General features: G+C 36.6%; 2 protein-coding genes and 1 long non-coding RNA gene across 3 annotated transcripts; 2 read left to right on the top strand and 1 right to left on the bottom strand.

Annotated features, from left to right (window-relative positions):
* Positions 1 to 476: 476 nt before the first annotated feature.
* Positions 477 to 18,168, top strand: LOC110899076 (proteasome activator subunit 4). The gene is made up of 34 exons (XM_022145950.2): positions 477 to 810; positions 2,783 to 2,885; positions 2,967 to 3,079; positions 3,209 to 3,331; positions 3,956 to 4,057; positions 4,152 to 4,317; positions 4,817 to 4,927; positions 5,015 to 5,082; positions 5,170 to 5,271; positions 5,340 to 5,556; positions 6,109 to 6,342; positions 7,002 to 7,129; positions 8,306 to 8,423; positions 8,521 to 8,739; positions 9,146 to 9,301; positions 9,379 to 9,455; positions 10,459 to 10,667; positions 10,749 to 10,956; positions 11,047 to 11,126; positions 11,920 to 12,037; positions 12,127 to 12,297; positions 12,413 to 12,581; positions 12,664 to 12,707; positions 12,813 to 12,855; positions 13,649 to 13,791; positions 13,910 to 14,885; positions 15,787 to 16,053; positions 16,145 to 16,240; positions 16,328 to 16,506; positions 16,644 to 16,725; positions 17,342 to 17,466; positions 17,566 to 17,658; positions 17,751 to 17,904; positions 17,992 to 18,168. Exons 1-34 carry the CDS (start codon positions 650 to 652, stop codon positions 18,031 to 18,033), a joined length of 5,397 nt encoding a protein of 1,798 aa, XP_022001642.1. The 5' UTR covers positions 477 to 649; the 3' UTR covers positions 18,034 to 18,168.
* Positions 18,072 to 22,005, bottom strand: LOC110899078 (probable amino acid permease 7). The gene is made up of 7 exons (XM_022145952.1): positions 21,716 to 22,005; positions 21,399 to 21,632; positions 19,998 to 20,091; positions 19,704 to 19,918; positions 19,477 to 19,610; positions 19,160 to 19,387; positions 18,072 to 18,612 (listed from the first exon to the last, which is right to left on the bottom strand). Exons 1-7 carry the CDS (start codon positions 21,867 to 21,869, stop codon positions 18,211 to 18,213), a joined length of 1,461 nt encoding a protein of 486 aa, XP_022001644.1. The 5' UTR covers positions 21,870 to 22,005; the 3' UTR covers positions 18,072 to 18,210.
* LOC110899079 lies at positions 21,014 to 22,261 on the top strand. Its single transcript, XR_002569909.2, has 2 exons — positions 21,014 to 21,841; positions 21,955 to 22,261. It is a non-coding gene; the product is annotated as an uncharacterized LOC110899079 (long non-coding RNA).
* The last annotated feature ends 364 nt before the right edge of the window (positions 22,262 to 22,625 follow it).

The raw sequence follows: 22,625 nt of genomic DNA, 5'->3' as shown, positions 1-22,625 counted from the left end.
TCTCCCCATCATTTTGTACAAACAATCCTAAATATTTAAACCTGGTAACATGTGGCATCGCTTGACCATCAATGGTGATATGAGTAATGTCCCACTAAAATCACAGTGAAGGTACTCAGTCTTTGTGCGACTAATTCTTAAACATCTGCCCTTTAAAGCAGCTCGCCACTCTTCAAACCTCTCATTCAGGCGCTGTTTAGTCTTCGTAACCAACACATTATCATCTGCAAAAAGCATGCATCACGGAATTAGCTCCGATTTTGACAACTCATCCAGAACAACTGCAGAGAGAAACGGACTCAACGTCAACCCTTGGTGAAGTCCTATCTCCACCAGAAAAAAATCAATATCCCCTACTGGCACACGCACACGAACATAGTCACACCATACAAATAAAAATAAGTAAAATAATACTTGAAATAAAACAAAACATACAACTGAATTATTCGATTCTTGTTTCACAAGATAGTAGTGTGGGTGCATCAGCTTCACCGGCGACTTGGGTTGCCGGTCACCATACCGACCCACACTCATTCGCTCTAAATTCAAGTCTTTGTCTTGCCCAGAAAGAAAGAAAGAAAATATCACTCATTCCCGCTATATAAACCTCATCAATATACACCCAAACCAACAAATTATACAGGTAGAAATGCATATCTATAACGCCTGGCTTCCTCCTCCGGTCGCTGACGCCACCAAGGAAGAGAAACAATCGTTCGCCGGAGTTGTATCTTCCGTTAAAGAATCGTATGTTGAGGATGATCCGGAGTCTGTGTACTCTACACTCGAATGGATTTCAGTTATTGACTTGTGAGTAGTTAGTTCTAATTGTTTTTTATAGTCTTAATTTGGTGTCATAAACAAGCTGTTTATGTGCATTTTTGTGTGAGTAAGTACGATCATCGCATGTTTGTACTTCATTTTATTTTACTGGAACTTTTGATTTTTTACTTGTTTGTTTGTGGAAATTGATTATTGGTTCCTTGAAATTTTGCTATGTTTTTTGAAGTTATGTAAAAGGTTCAAATTTCGAGAAAAGTTGTTCTTTATCAAACAGTTTTACTACATCATGGCATATATACCAAGGGTATACGCCCGTATATCAGGGGTATTCAACAACTGTATGCGCGTGTGTACTAGGGTAATTAAGAACTGTATGTACTCTGGCAGTGGCGGAACCAGAAGAAATATTCAGGGGTATCCCAATTTTTTTACCGTGTGTTTATATAATTTATAGAATGGAGAATTTTTTTTACCTATATTACGGGGCAGGACCAATCTTGAAAATCAAGTGCCCTGGTCGAGCCAAAAAAAGACACTTAGGCCTTAAAGAATTAAATTTTATAAACTAGTTTTTTTAATGTTATTAGTATTTAGGTTAATGAATCCATATTGAGCATTTCACATTTGAGCTATGTTTTATGAATCAATATTGACAATAAGTTTTTAGGTTTTAGACCGGGCTAGATTTATTTTTAATTTTTACGTAAGGGGCCGATCGATTACGCAAAGAATGAAGACTGTGCGTTGGAGCAAGAAGATTGTAAACCGAATTTCGCTACAAGGCATACTAATTGTTGAATATAATGGAACTGCTTCTCAATATTTATATACAACACAAATCCCTTAATAGTCCATCCCCACCCCACCTATCAGGTTATATTAAATTGTTTCTTTAAAGAAAGAATTAAAATGTATTTTTTGGAATTGAAAGGTAAATTAAATTAACTTTTGACTTTCAAACTTATCTTCCCAAGATGTACTCCTCAAGAAAACCTTTCTTTCTTGTATCAAAACCTGCAACTTTTTTTATTTCACTTCAACGCTAACAAAGAAAGTTTACCAACTTCATCTTTCTTCTTTGTTTTCCTTCCATGGTTATTTGGGCCAATATAATCAGTATTTTTTGGGCTTAATTTCAGTTTGTAAAATTTTTTTGAGGGGTGTCCTAGTTGTTGTTGAGGGGTGTACTTAGTATAAAAATCGAAAAAAAAAAAAAATTTACACTACCGGATAAAAGTTGAGCCGTAGCCCGGGCTACGCCTCGGACTACACTAGGTCCGCCCCTGTACTCTGGTATAGCCTCCTGTGTACCAGGGGTATTTAAGAACTGTATACACGTCTGCCTTAAGCTCGTAATCTCGTATACCAGGGGTATTAAATAACTATATGCGCCTGTACTAGGGCTTTACTCTTGTATACGAGGGGTATACGCCCGTATATCAACGGTATTCAAAAACTGTATGCGCATATACCAGGGCTATACACCCTTATGCCAGGGGTATATGTCGGTATACCAGGGGGTATTCGAGAAATACACCCGTATGCCAGGTTGGGTTTTAAAAAGCGCGCCTAGACACAAGGCGCAAGCCTTGGCGCCTTAGGTAGCCGCCCCCAAAAAGCACATATTTTAGAGGTTTTTCAGGCTTGAGGAGCGCGCCTCAGGTACATAGGGTATTTTTATGCTGTTTTTAAGCATCAAACTGATGTACAATAGGTTTTTTAGCTTGTAATTATGGGTAAAATCATAGATAAACCTTATTTATAGCTATAATTTGGATAAAAGATGCTAAAAACCTATCGGATATATATAAAAAAGTATACAATCACTTTGCGCCTCGGGTACGAAAAGCCCCCCGCTTTTGCGCTTCGGTTTTAGACCTCCTTGCTTTTGTGCGCCTCTCACTTTTTAAAACCAAGATACCAGGGGTATATGAGGGGGTATTCAGGGACTATGGCTGCAAGTAAAATACAACAACTTATACAATGATCAATCATGCAGGTTCATAAAGGCGAAAAGTGACGTATCACTAGAAGACGTTACCGACCTTGTGGAATTCGGGCTGCAAGTGTTTACTGCATCACAAGACAAGCTTTATGCACAGGTCCTTACAGTTTTGTGTCAACATAAATATGTATGTTCCACTATATTATACTGAATTTGGGATCCCCTTGTATATGGTTAGGTGAGATGGGGAAATGTTCTTGTGAACTTGCTGAAGAATTTTCGCAAAAAGTTGACTTTGAAAGTTGACTGGCGCCCTTTCTATGACACTTTGGTTCAAACACACTTCACAAGGTAACTACTGTGATGCATCTTATGATTTAAACGCACTTTAATTGTATGAATCAAAATGTAACAAATCTATCGGTTGTTGATGTGGATAAATTGTTTTATATAGATTATTTTTGTCATGTAATTGTACAGAAATACAGGACCAGAGGGATGGAGGATACGGCAAAGACATTTTGAAACCGTCACCTCACTCGTTCGTTCCTGTAGAAGATTTTTCCCGCCAGGTTCTGCCCATGAGATATGGTCTGAGTTTAGGTAAGATTCTGAATCTTATAAATGCTAACTTAAAATAATCTAAATAACACTATATTTGTTAGTGTTGGAAAAATCGGGATTAATCGGCGATTAATTGCTAGTCAGTCGGCCACTGATTAATTTTTAGGTAATCGACGAATAAATCGCTAGTCGGACGGAAACCAGCTCTAGTCGACCAGAAATAGGTGATTCCGGTCAGATTCCAGCCGAAACTTGTAAATTCCGCTGATCAATCTTGTATACTAAAAATGGGTAGAGAAGGGGTTAAAATCCGTCTACTTAAAAATTAAATATAAAAATGTGTATATATGTGTATAAAACTAAAAATCACATATAAAATTCCCAATCCGATTAATCACGATTCACGACAATTAACAAATAAACGTAGGAGTTGTTGTATTATTGTATATCAATTGTTAAGATATGTCATCTATGTATAGTTCTACTATTTACACTTTGTATCCTTGTATTTCTAAATGTATATAATATCTGTCTAATAAAGACTAATCCCGATTAATTGCTAGTCGGTACCCCACCGACTGACTAGCGCCTAGCAATTCTTACAACCATGATATTTGTTAAACAATTTTGAATTTAAATGATTTAAATGAAATTGAGTTTCAGATCTCTACTTGAAAATCCATGGCATAACTCGGCTTTTGAAGGTTCCGGTTTTGTGAGACTCTTCCTTCCTGCAAATGCCGATAACCAGGACTTCTATTCACGGTAATTTATACTTTTATATATGTTTATGCTATTATTCTATTATTTTCTTTATTAATTATTGAAGCAAGTGAATCACCTTTTTTTGTTATGAAAGTGAGTGGATCGACGCGTGTATTTTTCAATGGGATTCTATACCAAATTGCCAGTTCTGGAACAGCCAATGGGCAGCTGTTATGGCCCGGGTTATTAAGAGTTACAAATTCATGAACTGGGAGGATCTTTTACCTGAAATATTCAGTCGATTTCTAAACATGTTTGAGGTACTTTCAACAAATATGGTTTGGCATTTTCCGTTTACTATTATTATTATATACTATAAAATATGCTATTTTGTCACAGCAACCAACTTTGGCATTAACCAACTTTAGCCCCTCAACTTTTATAATAAACAATTTTAGCCCCTCAACTTCAATAATGACATGATTAGCCCCTTAACTACATCAAACAACTTTGGCTCCTCAAGTTTAACAATAAACAACTTTAGCCCCTCAGCTTTAATAAGACATGTTTAGCCCCTCGACTTTAATAAGACATGTTTAGCCCCTTAACTAAAACAACTTTAGCCCCTCAACTTTAATAATGACATGTTTAGCCCCTCAACTATAATAATGACATGTTTAGCCCCTTAACTAAAACATCATACAACTTTAACTCTCGCGGTTTGCTTATTTTTATCTATGTTTCGAACCCGCTGCGGAACACGGGTGGGAACCCACTAGTTAAATGAAAGATAGTGACGATATAATGGTACTTGTGCAGGTGCCTGTGGCCAACGGGGGTGGAGCGTACCCTTTTTCTATTGATGTCCCGGGAAGTACAAGATCTTTGTTTCCATCACAAACTCCAGCTAAAGCCGTTGCAAAATCGATTGTAAGATCAATACGCAAGTAATAGAAATGTGTTTTTTTTTAATTCATATTTGGTTCTTAAACATATTCATTTCTCTATTACGTGTAGGTTTACTTGTTAAAGCCCGGTAGCTTGGCTCAACAACACTTTGACAAATTAGTCAACCTCTTAGAACAGTTTGTTTTCTAGATTTCGTATTTTCGTATTTTCCATTAATTGTGTGATTATAGTTTATAGATTTTAATGTTTGTATTTTATTGCAGATATTACCATCCTTCAAATGGTGGTCGTTGGACATACTCGCTAGAGCGATTTTTGTTTCACTTGGTTTATACATTTAGAAAACGTTTGCAACGAGAGAAAGAGTAAGAATTTTCGTCCGCCTTTTGCCATTATTTTTTTCTTTTTCTTATGTAATAATTCGTTTATTCAGGAACCCGGATAGCAATGGACCGATCGAATTCTGTTTACGACAACAAGAAAGGGAATCTTTTGTGAGGACTGTCTTGAAGTTAATCGATCGTGGTCAGTACAGCAAATATGAAAACCTTTCTGAAACAGTTGCAGCAGCAACTTCAATTTTGTCTTATGTGGAGCCCTCGTTGGTTCTCCCCTTTTTGGTGGCTCGTTTCCATATGGCGTCAGAAACGGTTAGTGAAATTACAAGTTTTCATATGTAGACGTGGCATAAATGCGCAGGTTTGGGTGACAGGTCTAAATGGGTCGCCCGTTTGACCTCTTTTGATTTTTATCTAAGTTTCTAATGTTTGGTTGTTTACGCATGTGACCCATTTGAGATAAAACAACCCTAATTAACTATAGAATAAATTACACGGATGGTCCTTGTGGTTTACCCAAATTTTGGATTTGGTCCCGAGCTTTCCAAAAGCACACAGATGGTCCTCATGGTTTACACTTTGTAACGGATTTAGTCCCTAACTTGGACATGCTAAAACCTTTAGATTTGTTGGCTAGGGACTAAATGCGTTACAAAGTGCAAACCACAGGGACCATCCATGTACTTTTGAAAAGCTAGGGACCAAATCCAAAATTTTGGTAAACCACAGGGACAATCCGTTTACTTTACTCTTAACTATAAATGTAAAACATGTTGTAATTGCCAGCACTAACCTTAGGTGTTTCTGTATTTGTTGGTTGTGTGATAGATATTTTACTCACTCTTGTTTGTTTTATCTGGTTAGATGACAGCAACACATCAACTGAAGACAGCTGTAACATCAGTAGCGTTTTGCGGGCGATCATTATTTTTTAAGTCATTATCTGCTTCATCAATGGAAACCGATGATGTTAATGAAGGGGATATGTTTCGTGATCTTTTGATGATATCTTTGAGCAATGCATTGCTTGGGATAGATGCTAATGATCCACCCAAAACCATAGCAACTATGCAACTCATCGTCTCCATATTTTCCAACGTAAGTACAAGTATTAATGCAGGCCGGTTATTGTACAAAATGCCTTAACGTACGAAGCTTACGAGATTCAGTATCAAAATGCGAAAAAAACTTTATAACATGCGAGTTTGGTTTTTTGAACCAACATGCGATTTTTTTATTAACATGCGAAATTGTTTTTTTTTATAAACATGCGAGTTTGGTTTTTTGAACCAACATGCGATTTTTTTATTAACATGCAAAATTGTTTTTTTTAATAAACATGCGATTTGTTTTTTTTTTCTTTTGAACATGCGATCTTCAAATTTTTACAACATGCGACCTTTGTTATAACATGCGAATTTGTCATTGCGTACGCTTCGTACGTCAAGGCAAAATGTACGATACACTTTCTCTCTCTCTCTCTCTATATATATATATATAGGGTGGGGTTCTAGAGTGAACACTAGTGTATTTGCGAACCGAGTGAACAAATCCTGGTCATTGATTTACACGTGTGTATGGCTAGAATTTCAACATCAAATCCTTGCCATTGATTTACACACGTGTATGGCCAGGATTAGTTCGTTCAGTTCGCAAATACACTAGTGTTCACTCTTGAACCTAATCCTATATATAAATATATATAGGTACATGCATATATATATATATATATCATTTAACTGAAATGCCAATTTCAGATGACGACGTTGGATGATGATGGCGATAATTTGTCGTTCATGCCTGCCGAGCGGCTCTCAGATTGGCTCGATGAGTTCCTATGCCGCCTTTTTTCTTTGTTACAACACTTGGAATCAAGTAGTGTTTTGTGAGTACCCTATTTTAGCTTCATTGCATGTTTACCCCCTCTAGTTTGAAACTTTGACTTTTTGCTCCAAGTTTACTTTTTGGTAAGGGTGCTAAACGGATCGTGTTCGCGGGTTGGTGGGTTCGACCCGAACCCGAAACCGAAAATCATGTCATACATACGAACCTGAACATGACCCGAAGATTCGCGGGTTGACCCGTACACAACCCTTTCAATCCGAATATTTAATTTTTTATTTTTTTTTTCCACAAATTAGTATATTAAAATTTTAAAAATTACTAAAAAACATGAATGTATATAATACAATTATATTTAAATTATTCCACAAATTAGTATATTAAAATTAAAAATTTTACTAAAAAACATAAATGTATATAATACAATCACATTTAAATTATAATGTATACATGTGTGGACGCTCGGGGCGCAAAAGTGAAAGTGCACTAATTTTAACGTTATTTTACTAATTTCGTGAAAATAATGTTAAAAGAGGGGGATGGTTAATCATGCATCATGTGGTGGCATTGATAGCCGAAAGACGAGGGAAGACATGCACTAATTGGCCTTTGTCTAAACTGCCGAGTGTTATGTGCCTTATGTCCAATTCCTGATACAAAACTACCATCTAGCCGGGGGTCTCACTGGAAGCAGCCTCTCTATTCCTACGGGATAGAGGTAAGGCTGTCTACATCTTACCCTCCTGAGACCCTACCTTAGCTTTGCTATTGGTGGGATTTACTGAGTATGATGATGATGACATGTAAATTATAAATCTATGTCAATTTCTCTCTTTAGGTTATAATTATGGCATAAAATACACACTTAATTTAATTTATGACATAAAACATATTGTAAAAAAATATCATATAAGATAAATGGGTTAAACGGTAAGATGTCTACATCTTACCCTCCTCAGACCCTACCTTTGCTTTGCTATTGGTGGGATTTACTGAGTATGATGATGATGATGATGATGTTAAACGGGTAAACCTGCCAACCCGACCCGTTTAGCTAAATGGGTTCACGGGGTTCAACCTGAAATTGACCCAAACCCGTTTAAACTAAAAGCCAAACCCGTGAATTTCGTGTTAGGTTTGTGTCGTGTTTCTGGGTTGTGTCAAATATTCACACCCTATCTTTTGGTAATTCATTAAAGAACATGACAATGTGCTGCAGAAATGAAGATGCTCGCTCACCTGCAACATCCGGGACATTCCTCATTGAGAATAGCCCTAAGTATTACGGCATGTTGGAAATATTATTCGGAAGACTTTCAAGATCCCTGTACAACCAAGTATAATCTTTGCTTATCAGAACTAGGATTACTTTTGTTCCGTTATTTCAATCTATTCATCCAAGTGGCAATAAGTTCTTTCGTTTATACTTAATAGGCTATTAAAAAAGTTTCCAAGTTTGTGAAAACAAATATTCTACCCGGAGCTATTGCAGAAGTCGGACTGCTATGTTGTGCTTGCGTTCACTCAAATCCAGAATCGGCTGTTAGTCAACTTGTTGAACCGCTTTTATCTTCTGTTATATCAGCTTTGAAAGGAAGTCCGCTCACGGGTTTTGGGGGAAGTGGAAATTTCACCAGCAAATCTTTGAATAAGGTTTTTCTTTTGTGATTCTTTCAATAATTTGTCGCATAGTTTGTCAATAGCGACAAGCTACCAATATGCTACGTAGCGACGACGACAAAATAGCGCCTGCTATTTCGTGTTTAGCGATAAGTAGACAAACAAAAAAATACATGTTATCAAGCAGTGGAGATGAGGTAAATACAGAAAAATACAGAATAATACATGTTATAAGACCAAGCCTGAGGTATCGAGCAGTGGGGATGAGAAAAAAAATAAAAAATAAATAAAAATGTCGCTATTTAATGCTATATGCTATGTAGCGACATGTGACCTATACGCTACGTAGCGTGCTATAGCCGCTATTGACAACTATGATTTGTCGTGTGTTTGGCATTCATCTTAGCTTAGTATTAATATCTATATTAAATATCTTTAGGCAAGATCCACACTTTCTCCGGCCCTAGAAACATCGGTTGATTACCAGTTGAAGGTGTTGTCAGGTGCAGTCACTTACGGTGGTCATTCACTTCTTCGTTACAAGGATCAATTCAAGGAGGCCATACATTCTGCCTTTGAATCTCCATCTTGGAAGGTTTTAAATTATTATTTGAATTTACGGTTCTTGGGATTAAAGATTTTCATTTTTTTACGAAGTTGGTTATTTGACAGGTTAACCAAGCTGGTGATAAACTTCTGCGGTCTCTACTTGGAAGTCTTGTTCTCTATTATCCAGTTGATCAGTACAAGTAAGTTTCTTGTGGGGGTTTTGCTATTGACAAATGTAATGTTATATAATTAGTTTTAAAAAGTTATGTTTTGAAAAAAAAACGTATACATTACGTGGCATATGCATTGCATGGTTGAATAAATCTGTGTATTATACTAATAGAATAAAATATAATGTAATTTCTTAACATATACAATTGTAAAGATATGTATTTAAAAAATTGACGTGACACTTATAAATTTTGCTAATTTAATTTTTAAAACGTTATTTCTTTCAACTTTGATAAGAATCGATATATGATAATTGTGATAGATTGAATTGAAATACAAATTGAAGATAAACAATCACCGAAGTGATCCCGGGCTAAGCCCTTCTCCACAAGGGTGCCTCTCCACAATGGAGCCCTAACCGAATAACAAACTCTCCTCCTTCACTAATAACTATTCCCTACTTATTTATAAGAGAGAAAGTTACAAATACCCCCTCCCTAATACTAGAAATAGCAAAGTAAACATATGATTCTTAACAAACTGGGGTATTAACTTTGATTTCTTAATACCACCTAACTTTTTTTATTATTTAACATATTGTATTTTTAACATTCTTACTATCCAGCCACATTAAATATTTGAATTTTTTTAGAGATCACTCATAAGTCATAAAAACAATTATAATCATTATTCTTCGTTTTTTTGACATTTTAGCTAACATAATTTTGAATTTGGTGAAGCTTTTAAGTAAAAAATATATGTTTATTTTTAAATGTTAATTACTAATTTCATATTAAATTCATTTGGTTAATGATATTTAACTATCTTTAAGTAAAAAAATAAGTATCTATAATTAAGTAGGAGAGAGAGGCCGGAAAACAAAAAAGTAGATGGCTCCAATGAATGACACGTGTCCCTCATTGTTCTCTTTTCCTACATAGTATAGATATAGATAGTGAATCAATTTCTATTCGATGCGATTGTGTCAATAACAAGGATTTGAATTAATTTGTATTTGTTTTGACTTCACAGGTCTGTTTCACACCATTCGTCATTGACCCCACTGGAGGAATGGATTAGTAATAAAGATTTTTCAAACGATGAAGTGCGTACGGGACCCACATGGCATATCCCTAACGATGAAGAAATTCAATTTGCTAATGAACTCTTAAACCTGCATCTGGAATCGGCTTTAGACGAGCTTCTGAAAATATGTCAAGATAATATTCACTCTGATCCAGGTAAATTTAAAAAAAAAAAGTTATAATAACTTGTATCGAAAAATTCAAACTTTTTGGATTCCCATTTGTTACGTTGCACAGGAAATGAAAAGGATCACTTGAAAGTTACTCTTTTACGCATAGACTCTTCACTACAAGGTGTTTTGTCATGTCTGCCTGATTTTATACCGTCTTTTAAAAATGGGAAAGTTGAAAAACCACCATTTTTAATTGCGGGAGCAACGGGGTCAACCGTTGGTAGAACTGGATTGCGTGAAAAAGCTGCCAATGTCATCCATATAGCCTCAAAGTAAATAATTATTTCCTCCATTTATCATTTATAGTGTTTATTTTTATTATTTTTCCCCCTCTCGTAACTATATGTTCGCACGGATTATAGATACTTGCTTGAGAAAAAGTCGGATGACAGCATACTCTTGTTACTACTCATTCGCATTATGGAGGCTTTGGGGAACTATGGTAATGTACACCACAACAATATAGTTTTTAGTAGAAGTGATACTTTTGACTCATTTACTTATGAATGGTTTGATTCGGGTTGTGTTGTATCTCCAACGGTCAAACGGATAAGAGTTGAAAGAAAAGTTAAAAAAATGGAGAAACGGTTAAAACAGGTCTAAAGTCACCCAAAGTGTTTTCAATATTTAGTTTTATCATTGAAATATTATAGTTTCTCTGCTCATATTTGACATATTAGTTATTAAGCGTTTTTTGTCGAGTCAACCCAACCATGGTTTTAAAAGTCCCGCCTAGCCTCTGATTAATCACTAGTCGGAGGTTCACCGAGTAATTTTCATCTAATTGGACAATTAATCTCTAGACGGTCAACAGTGGTCAAATCTGGTCTTAATCGGCCAAAAAAATCGGTGACAGTCTAGCGATTCTGGCCAAAACCTGTAAATTTCGGCCAGATTCCACCCAAAACCTGTAAATTCCGGCAATTAATCCTATCTACTTGAAAACATGCGTCGAAGAAGGTGTTAAACCATGTCTACTTAAAAATTACATATAAAAATGTGTGTATATACATATAAAACTGAAAATTACATATAAAATCCCAATCCGATTAATCGCTAGTCAGTACCCCACTGGCTGACTAGCGCCTAGCGATTCTTACAATAGTGAGCAGCCCCATTTGACCCGTTAAAAATTTACAAATCTTGACTGATACCTCACCCACTCATTATTGCGACATCTACTTTTCATCAAGTAATTTTTTGAGTACTTGTTTCTTGACCAATTCGCTGTACAGGAAGTGGTGAATATGAAGAGTGGAATAACCATAGGCATGCTTGGAATTTAAAATCTGTTGCCATTATAGAACCTCCTGTTAACTTTATTGTGCCGTCTAACTCTAAAGGAAAGAAAAGGTAAAGCTTCTTATATACGTACATTCCTTTGAATGATAAAGTTCTTTATTTTCTTACTTTGATTTTCTTTTTTTCTTTTTTTGTCTCAGGCCAAGGTGGGCACTCATTGACAATGCATACATGCACAATACATGGAGAGCATCACAATCATCTTATAATTTGTATCGTACAAGTAAAAACGTGTCTCCTTCAGAAAATTTGGATGTTTTATTCAACGATCTTCTTAACCTATGTGTGCATAGTTATGATACCGTTCGCATGTGAGTTCTTTTCTACATACCCAAAACGCATGAATATATGTGTGTGTGCGCGCACATATTTTTTTTCACTTGGTGTAATGGTTTGTTTATTTATTTATATATTGGTCTTATACAGGCTTGCTGGAAGATCGCTTGCGAAACTGATCAAACGTTGGCCATGTTTAATTGCAAAATGCGTGCTTACGCTAACGGAGAATCTGAGAAGCCCGAGCTCACCGGAATATACGGTTTTAGGTTCTTGTGCTGTTCTTGGAAGTCAAACCGTTCTCAAGCATCTCATTTCGGTATATTAGTTTAAGAATATTTCAAGGAGTTAAACTTTTATCCAACATTTTTTCTTTCTTACATGATTTCATTTAAATACAGGAACCAAAATTTCTCTCATCTTTCCTTCTTGGAATTCTTTTGAGGCACGTGTATATGCTATTACTTAAGTTATGTATATGATTGTTAAATTTGGTACTCGTTTGACATTCTCTCTTTTTTTCCTTTTTTTTTTTTTTTTTTGCTTTCAGTTCTCAGCATGAATCATTGAAATCCCAGAAAGCTATCAACGAGGTATATGATTATGTCCAGAGATGATTTGATGGCATATATATACATGTATACAAGGTTAGTGTAAAATGAAAACTCTTACGAGTTGTGAGAACATAGAGCACTCGGCCTTACAAAAGGTTTTTTCAAATTTTCTTTTTACCAAAAATCAGTTTTTCAAAAAAAAAAAACCAGCTTTTCAAATGCTGATGTCAGCAACTTTTTACAGCAGCGTAAAAAGGCTGAAAACGCCGCTTCAAAATTTTTTTTACAGCTGTTATTGTAACATTTTAATCTATGTGTGTGCAAAAAATGGGGGCGAAGCTCGGGAAGTCAGATTCTCTATGTTCTCACAACTCAAGGGAGTTTTCTCTTTTATCTATAGAGATCAAGAAGGAACTTCCTTGAGTTGTGAGAACTTCGAGAACTCCTACTTCCCATGCGAGTTTTGCCACCATTTTTTGCACAAACGTAGATGAACATGTTACAAACACACCTGTAAAAAAATGCCAAGCAGTGTTTTACATCATTTACACCACACTATAAAAAAGTTGCTGACAACAGCATTTACACCACTGTAAAGGTTTTTTACGCTAGTGTAAATCAACACATACTATTGGTTTTTTTTTTTTTTTTTTTTTTTTGGAAAAGTTGATTTTTTAGGATTTTAGTAAAAAAAAATTCTGAAAAAGCCTTTTTTTTTTCCGAGTTCTCGAAGTTCTCACAACTCAAGGAAGTTTTCATTTTACCCTAACCCTATATATGTGTGTGTGTTGTAAATGCTAACTTTGTACCAATTATTTGTCAACATCAACAGCTCTTTGTTAAATACAACATCTATTTTGCGGGGGTCTCTAGAAACATTTTCCAGAAATCAGACGACCATTCTGGGTCGGACTTTGCAGCTTTGGTTTCGGAGATAGGTTCAATGAGTTTTGAGTCAAGTAACTTGCATTGGAGGTATAACTTGATTTTTCATCATCTCCACACACACACACACACACACACATATATGTATGTACGTTTTTTTTCCTTCTCGATATAAGTTGTACTGAATTTGTTTAATTGTTTCATGTAGGTATAACTTGATGGCCAACAGGATCCTACTGTTGCTTGCAACATCATCGAGAAATGAGCCTGATTTGTCATCAAAGATTCTTAGTGAAACCGCTGGTCATTTCTTAACAAATTTGAAAAGTCAACTTCCACAAACAAGAATACTAGCAATCTCTGCTCTAAATATGTTGCTAAAAGAGTCACCTTATAAAGTGTCATCAGTGAATTTACAAGAAAAAACTAAATCGTCACTCGAAGGCACTTTAAGTAATATATTTCAAGAACAAGGGTTCTTTAGCGACACATTTGACAGCCTCGCTAATGTTCATATCATTAGCGACACCGAAAACTCGTCTTCCAGGGGCAGTATTGGTAATTCGTCATTTCAAAGTTTAGCAGATAAACAAATCACCCGTTTCTTCTTCGATTTTTCATCTTCATGGCCCCGTACACCTACATGGATTTCTTTATTTGGCACCGATACTTTTTATTCAAGTTTTGCGCGTATATTCAAGCGTTTGGTTCAAGAATGTGGTGTTCCCGTTTTACTGTCGCTAAAGACTGCGTTAAACGAGTTTGTAAATGCTAAAGAGAGATCCAAACAGTGTGTTGCCGCTGAGGCTTTCGCGGGCTTGTTGCATGCAGATGTTATTGGGCTTGTAGAAGCATGGGACAGCTGGATGATGGCCCAATTGCGGAATATCCTTCTTACGCCATCGGTTGAATCGGTTCCCGAGTGGGCTGCGTGTATACGGTATGCGGTTACGGGTAAGGGTAAATATGGAACCAAAGTACCGCTTTTAAGGCAACGGATTTTGGATTGTTTGGTTGAACCGTTGCCGCTAATGGTAACTACGACGGTTGTTTCCAAACGCTACTCGTTTCTTTCTGCTGCTTTGATCGAGATCTCGCCCTCGAGAATGCCTTTATCGGAAGTTCAGCTTCATTATAGTCTGTTGCGGGAATTGCTGGATAACATGAGCCATCCTGCTGCCCATGTGAGTTTAGCCGTTAATAATAATGTTTTTCAACTTCACGATCCCTTTTCAGTTGGATTAATTGCGTAAAAAGGTAACCAAATTAGGTTAAAAATTTTCACCATCAAAGTTTTAAAAAACTTCGTGTTAAGGCTGATTTTCTAAAAATTTCGATTTAGGGCATATGACATGGTTATCCGGTTAAAATGATGACATGGTCGCTGACTTTTTGGTAACTTTGACCCCATGTTGACCTTTTCTGACTTGACGCTTGGAAACCGGTTGACCCAAAATTTAAAATGATGATGTGGTCGCTGACTTTTTGGTAACTTTGACCCCATGTTGACCTTTTCTGACTTGATGCTTGGAAACTGGTTGACCCAAAATTTAAAATGATGATGTGGTCGCTGACTTTTTGGTAAGTTTGACCATGTTGACTTTTTCCGACTTGACACTTGGAGACAGCTGACCTAAAATCTAAAATGATGTGGTTACTGACTTTTTTGTAACTTTGACCATGTTGACTTTTTCTGACTTGACGCTTGTAAATCTGTTGACCTAAAGTCTAAAATGATGATGCGGTCGCTAACTTTTTTGGTAAGTTTGACCATGTTACCTTTTCTGATTTGACACTTGGAAACCGGTTGACCTAAAATCTAAATTTATGATGTGGTTGCTGACTTTTTGGTAACTTTGATCATGTTGACTTTTTCTAAATTGACACTTGGAAACCGGTTGACCTAAAATCTAAAATGATGACGTGGTCGCTGACTTTTTGGTAACTTTGACCATGTTGACTTTTTCTGACATGGCACTTGGAAACCTGTTTCGACCTATGAAACTTCAAATTATTTTTACTTGCCTAAAAATAGTTGGTTATTTTAAACAGAAATTTGACCAAAGTTGATATATATATCAACAGGTTAGGGAAGCAATTGCTACCGCACTTTCTGTATTATGCTCAAATATTCGATTGCATGCATCCGTCAATAAAGATTATTCAACCGAGAACGCGAAACATACTATAATTGAAAAGCATGCTGATAGTTGGGATCAGCTTTTAGTAAACAAAGCGTCTGAACTCGTGGTAGCAATTCAGAATGCAAATCCTTTGGACAATTTAGCAGATACAAACACACTCTCGGGGTCAGATAGTAACTCACCAGACGATGTTCAATGGATGGAAACGGTACTTAATAATGGATTTGTGTTTGTATATTTTATTGTTTTGGACTATTATTTTTATAAATGGATTAATAACTGGTCTCGGTTATGTGTAGTTATTCCATTTTGTTATCTCGTTAATGAAGTCTGGGAGATCTGCATTCCTATTGGATGTTCTTGTGGGGTTTCTTTACCCTGTGATCTCGTTACAGGTGTGTATGTTTATATATCTATCTAGTAATAAAGACTGTCTCTTGAGGAGCGAAATATATATTTATGATTTATTTGTTATTGTGAAGGAAACATCGAATAAAGATTTATCAGTATTAGCAAAGGCAGCTTTTGAGCTGTTGAAGTGGAGAATATTCACAAATGATCATCTTAGAAAGGCGGTATCGATTCTTCTGCCGTTAGCGGAAGATCCTAACTGGCGGACCAGATCTGCAACTTTGACTTTTCTAAGGAGCTTTATGTACCGGTATGCGGTTTTTACAGTGATCTAATATTTTTTTTTTTCATAATTCATAACAATGCACTACAGTTCTACATACTTCATTTTTTTCAAATTATTGATGTGGCTCTTGAACCGTCTTTCTGAATTCTCAATTTTCGCAGGCACACTTTCATTCTCTCCGATGACGAGAAACAGAAAATCTGGAAAGCAGTTGAGAAGCTACTTACAGATAACCAAGTCGAGGCAAGTTTTTTTTTTCGTTTTTTATATATCAGCTTTCTCTGACTATGGTTGGTTGGATAGAAGTGGCAAAATGGGCGGTTCGGGTTACCAGAAAAGGTATTTTTCTTTAAACAGTTTGGGTTGTGTTAATGCAACGCGTTTAAATTCTTTTGAGTTGTGTGAATAGTGTATTAGATAAAAGTAGGGATGTAAACACACCAAGCCGAACTGAGCCCGGCAACGCTTGAGTTTGGTTTGCAAGTCTAATCAAGCTCGTTTATGAAATGAGCTCCAATCTCGAGTAGCACATGATACGGCTCATCTGGTTTACACCCCTAGATAAAAGATTACGAAACTGTATCGTTTAAATCGTATTTTTTTAGTGGGAAATTTACCCGAGAAAGGTAACTAAACTATCAAAGATCCAGACTGTGACACTATAGGGAACATGAAATGTTCTTCCATCAACAGAAATTATACTTTGGTCGACTTCTGACTTGTTTTCTTTTCTATTTAACTGGGTTGTAATTTTTTTACCCGTTTAACCCATTGGAGATTGAATACAATCAAATTTGACCCATTTTAAGGTATTGGGTCCAAAGTGATAGATATTATTTAAATATGAGTTTTGGTACAGGTAAGGGAGCATGCAGCAGCTGTATTAGCTGGCTTAATGAAAGGTGATGATGGAGAATTATCAAAGGATTTCCGTGAAAGAGCTTATACTGAAGCTACGAAGCTTCAAACGAGACGAAAACGAAGGTCTCACTACTTGTTTGACCATTTTTATTCTTTATTTCTTAAGAAAAAGCTTCAGTAAGTAATATGTGTGTGTGTTTTAACTTTTATTGTAAATTACAGAAGCTCAAGCGGTAATTCTTCTGTGGCTTCCATACACGGTCGCGTTCTTGCTCTGGCTGCTTGTGTGCTGTCCGTTCCGTATGATATGCCAAGGTACATAACTGATTTTGTTTTTTTTTTTTTTTTCATAATTCGTCATTTATTATGCCTATATCAAAAAGGGACTTAATATGTTTATTTTTTAGCTGGTTGCCTGAGCATGCGACCTTATTGGCCCGTTTTGTCGGTGAGCCGTCACCTGTTAAATCCACTGTTACAAAAGCAGTTGCAGAGTTCCGTCGAACCCATGCAGATACTTGGAGTGTTCAAAAAGATTCATTCACTGAAGAACAGCTCGAGGCAAGATTATAATGCACTTTACATTTATAACAAAACAATTAGAAAATTGTGAATTTATTTAAAAAAAATCATGATTCATTCTTGCAGGTGTTGGCCGATACATCATCTTCATCATCGTATTTCGCCTGATCTAAGAATGAGGAACATATAGGATAACTAGTCTCGTATAAATTGTAATACTCTCTTAAAACATATCCATTTTTCTTAGTGGCATATGAAATATTGAATAAGCCATGCTTAATTACATTTTAATTTACCTATAAATTAGTGTTCTGCGTTTCGTTCTATCTTGAAAGTATTGGTTCATTAGCTTGTCTTTGCTTCAATGAGCCCTGCAACTGACCCCATTAACGCCGCCACCGAAACCACCATTAGAAAACTGCTGAATATTTGTAAAACAACCCATTTTCGGCTCCAAGTTTCCACCTTTCTTTGCACAATGTACATTTCTACAGGAAAATATATTGCTAATGGCCATAGGTTTAGAGCCCCTAACAGACCCAATATTTCGTTAAAATACGGGAACACCAACGCGATTCCAGTCGTTGACACGACGTATGATGTTCTGAAACATAGCCTGAATAAGTTTAACTCAAAATCTGGCAAGAGTGGCAGCTTTAATCGATCAGTATTTTTCAAAAGTATACTGTCTGGGAATTTCTCGGTTACCCACCTCTCTGCATACGCATATACCGGCTGACTGAACAGCTTGTAAGACCAAAAAATGAAAAAGAATTAGAAAGGTTTAAACTTTTGAGGTCAAAACTAGTGGGTGCAGACGAGCCAAGCGGCTCTCGAGCTGCTCGAGAAAAGCCTGAGCCGAGCTTGAGCCTAAAACAAAGCTTTATTTATCGAGCCTGAACTCAAGCCTGGCATGTGAAGCTAGTGAGGTCTTATCGAGCCTTAATGTAATATTAGTTTTATTAATATTTAATAACATTTACCTCTTATTTAAAGTTGTTTAATAAATGAGCCGAGCCGAGCCGAGCCGAGTTTATTTAAAATTGTTTATGAGCCGAGCTTAGACCTGAAAATAAGCTTGCTTAATAAACGAATCCGAGTTTCACTTATCGAGCTCGCAAGTCTATTGTTTATATTATTTTTATTTAACATATTAACTAATAGATAATAAACGAGTCGAGCTCGAGCTCTCATAATTTAATCGGGCTCGGCTCGTTTGCACCACTCGTCAAAACTAACAAAAATCAAGGTTTGACCATAAAAGTCAGAAAGAATGAAGTTTTTGAGTATTTACTTGGTATCCTCCAATTAGATGTAGAATGATGCAAGCATTAGCGAAGTCAATGAGCCAGTAAGGCTCGTAAAACCCGAATCCTGTCAACAGGTTTCCTGGCGTATTGTCCCCAAAAGCCGCATACCCAAAACACCCACACCCAAGGTAGAAGAAGGTTGTGACTAGAATCGCGATAAGCGACGCCTTTCTCATAACCTTGTTTTCTGGTGGGGTTGACTTCAAAGTATCCTTAAACAAAGCAAAAACAATAATTCTTTCATATATCAGTATTTACTATTCTGGTCAGTATGTTCACACTTATATTACTATTTACTAACCTGTATTTCAAGAAAAACTAGTGAATATGGATATGCGAATGCCACGTCACCGATCGCTTGAAAAGTTAACCATAGTTTCGCGGGTGCGGTTACGGCTGATGCTCCATAGACGCCCCCTTCTATCTTACCATTCTCTGTGGTTACATATTCACCGAAATCTAACTTTATCAGAAACTGTTTATATGGAACTCAATGATTTGACTTTGAACTATTTGACGCATACCTACCAATTACTTTGGCTATACCAAGTCCAAAACCTATGGATGAGTAACAAAACGACATGATGGCAGCAACAATGGATATCCACATCATGCTATGAAAATCGGGTATCTGTGACATAACAATTTGCACAACTCCAAACAGAAACATGTAAAGATTGCCTTCGTACTCGCAAGGAGCCTCGTGCCCTTGGTTATGGTAACAGTTTGATCTTTGAATTGCACTGATATCCACATAAGCAATTCCAGTTTATGGTCATTGTAATATCTTAGAGTCAAATATGAATTTATAAGAAGCATTACCTCATACAGGTTGCGGTTGTAACAACATACGCGACACCGGTCCCATAGAAGTTCACAAACTGAAGTATGCCGCATAACAATGCTTGTTTTTCTCCTGCAAGTCATGTTGGTATTCATTTGACTAATGTCATATTAGGTGCCAGGTTAGCAGTTGAAGGGGTGTTTGGCATTGTGTATCTTAAAAGTGATTATGCATTTATGCCATACAAAATGAGCTGGAAATACCATATATAGCCAACCTTAGACAATATATATAATTAAACCTTAGAGCCAATCCTAGCTGCCACCACAGATGCGTCTCACCTAATGAGACGCTGCGTGTACTAAATCTAGGTGTTGTATACAATCTGCCTCTGCTCACGCCAAATGCTCAGAATAGCCGTTGGAAACTCTAGCCGCATCCCATGCCGCTCAGAACCGCTGGAAAACCTAGTAGAAACAACATTCTCACACAAAGGTTTAGTAGCAGAACCAATATGCTCTCTGAAACCCTAGCTGCCACAACATGCACGTCTCATCTACAGGCGGCTCACAACAGCTGTTTGAAACCCAAGCAAGAACAGCTTGCTCTCCAAAACCCTAGCCGTTTCTCACAGCAACCATGGTACCTATGTTGTCAAAAGCCCTTCGGGTGCGCGCCTAGGTCCTCGTGTGAGGTGAGTCGCAGGGAAAATGCCTTGCTGCCATGCATGCGCTCCGTCGACCTTCAGCCAAATTTTGAAAACTCTGGCAAAACTCTGCAAATATGAAACTTAAAAAAAGGCTTGTGACAACCCTAAACATGTCTAAAACCCTAAAAAATGGTTTGTTTATGCTATGCGCCTTGCTTATCTCGGACTCTCGCTTTTTAAGCGCCTTGGACCTAGTCCCACGGCTTTACCCTTTATGGTTTATGCCATGCATGGGCACCATACGGTTCATATTCAAAAGACGATCATAATGCTAGAAAATCATCGCGTGGCCACTCGCGCCATTGGACGTGGCCAGAAAACAAAAAACCCAACATAATCTTTTTTTTTTTTTTTACCATAAGCCGTCACTTGCCGCTGACTAGTGAAACACAAAAAGACCTTGAAAATCTCTACTTTCCAAGCTTAATGTCATACTCATCATCAGCTTACCGAAATATTAGACTAGTTATATATATAATTATCATAACTAAAACATTTAAGTGTAATCTTATTTTCTATATATATTTACTGCTATTTCTAAATAGTAGTTTTAATACAAAAATCTAAGAAATTGCCACTTTAAGTGCAACAAAGGCCTAACCACTATCACCACTAGATGCCAAACACCCTCTAAACAGCAAAACCTAAAAGCAAACCAACACGATATCCACACTAGAACATGAACAATGAATGCATACCAAAACTTCAAACCGAACAAACAAACGATTACCTAAAATCACTCTAACCGCATCTGCAAAACTCCGATTCCTCACTCCATTCACCGGATCCGGAGACCGATAACAATCAGACAACAACGACGACGAAACATACGTCACAACCGCAAAAAACAACAACGCAACAGGTCCTCCGATCCAACCTAACTTTGACACGCTCCACGCGAGCGAAAGCACTCCAGATCCGATCACAGCGGTTATTATGTGCGCAACTGAACTCCACAGCGTACCTGTTTCAGATGTTCGATTCACATCATTTCAATTCAATCAGAAAACACGCAAATGAAGTGTTGAACACTCAGATGAGATCTACCTGTTCTTACTGTGATTTTATGATCATCGGTTGTGGAAACTTGCGGAAGAAGTTTACGTTCGACTGTTAGGTCTATTGATTTGTGATTGAAATCTGAGAGCTGCAGCATTGGAGTCTGTTCTTCGTGTACGTAATCATCTTGTTCTCGCATCATGTTTTCTTAACTTAAGATAGATCTCTGGAGTGTTTGATTCAACAATTAGGTCAAAATATTGGTTCAGTTTTGGACAAATTTGCAGGTTTTGAGGAAGAGTTTGCAAGTGAAAGTGTTGTTCCTCATTGGAGGCTGCAAGTCAAACTCTTTCTTAATGGTGTAATTTAAGCTCATTATTAATTAATTGTGATTATAAAGGGTAATTTGTTACGGAAGTTTAGCGTGTTTGGTTTGTATCGCTGACTGACATTAGATGTTAAGTTGATGTGAAATGACTGTTATGTGTTTGGTTTGTAATGCTGACTAAGGTTAGATGTTAAGTTGATGTGAAATGACTATTATGTGTTTCGCTTGTAACGGTGAATGAGGTTAGATGTTAAGTTGATGTGAAATGACTATTATTATGTGTTTGGTTTGTAATGCTGACTAACGTTAGAGGTTAAGTTGATATGAAATGACGATTAGGTTAGTCAATGTTGACAAATAAATAGATTTGACTTTTGAGGTCAACTAGAAGTTGTGTGTTGCAGGTTAGATCTGGATAAATACTTTATTAACACTCCTAGTGCTGGTAAAGAAACAGTTTTGACTTTTTAATTCAAACTTGAAGTGAAACTACAGATTTCATTATGTTATTGAATCTTGAAGTCTATTAGAAAACGAGATCCAACCTCAAACGGATTAACTTATGTAAGAGAATCGAAGTCAAGAAAATCTTGATTACATTCATATTGGTTTGCATTTTAGAAGTCAATA

The sequence above is a fragment of the Helianthus annuus genome, chromosome 13 (assembly GCF_002127325.2).
Source record: "Helianthus annuus cultivar XRQ/B chromosome 13, HanXRQr2.0-SUNRISE, whole genome shotgun sequence".
In the NCBI taxonomy this organism is placed as follows: Eukaryota; Viridiplantae; Streptophyta; class Magnoliopsida; order Asterales; family Asteraceae; genus Helianthus; species Helianthus annuus.
Note: the sequence above shows the minus strand (reverse complement) of the source record. Positions and strands in the feature narration are given on the sequence as shown.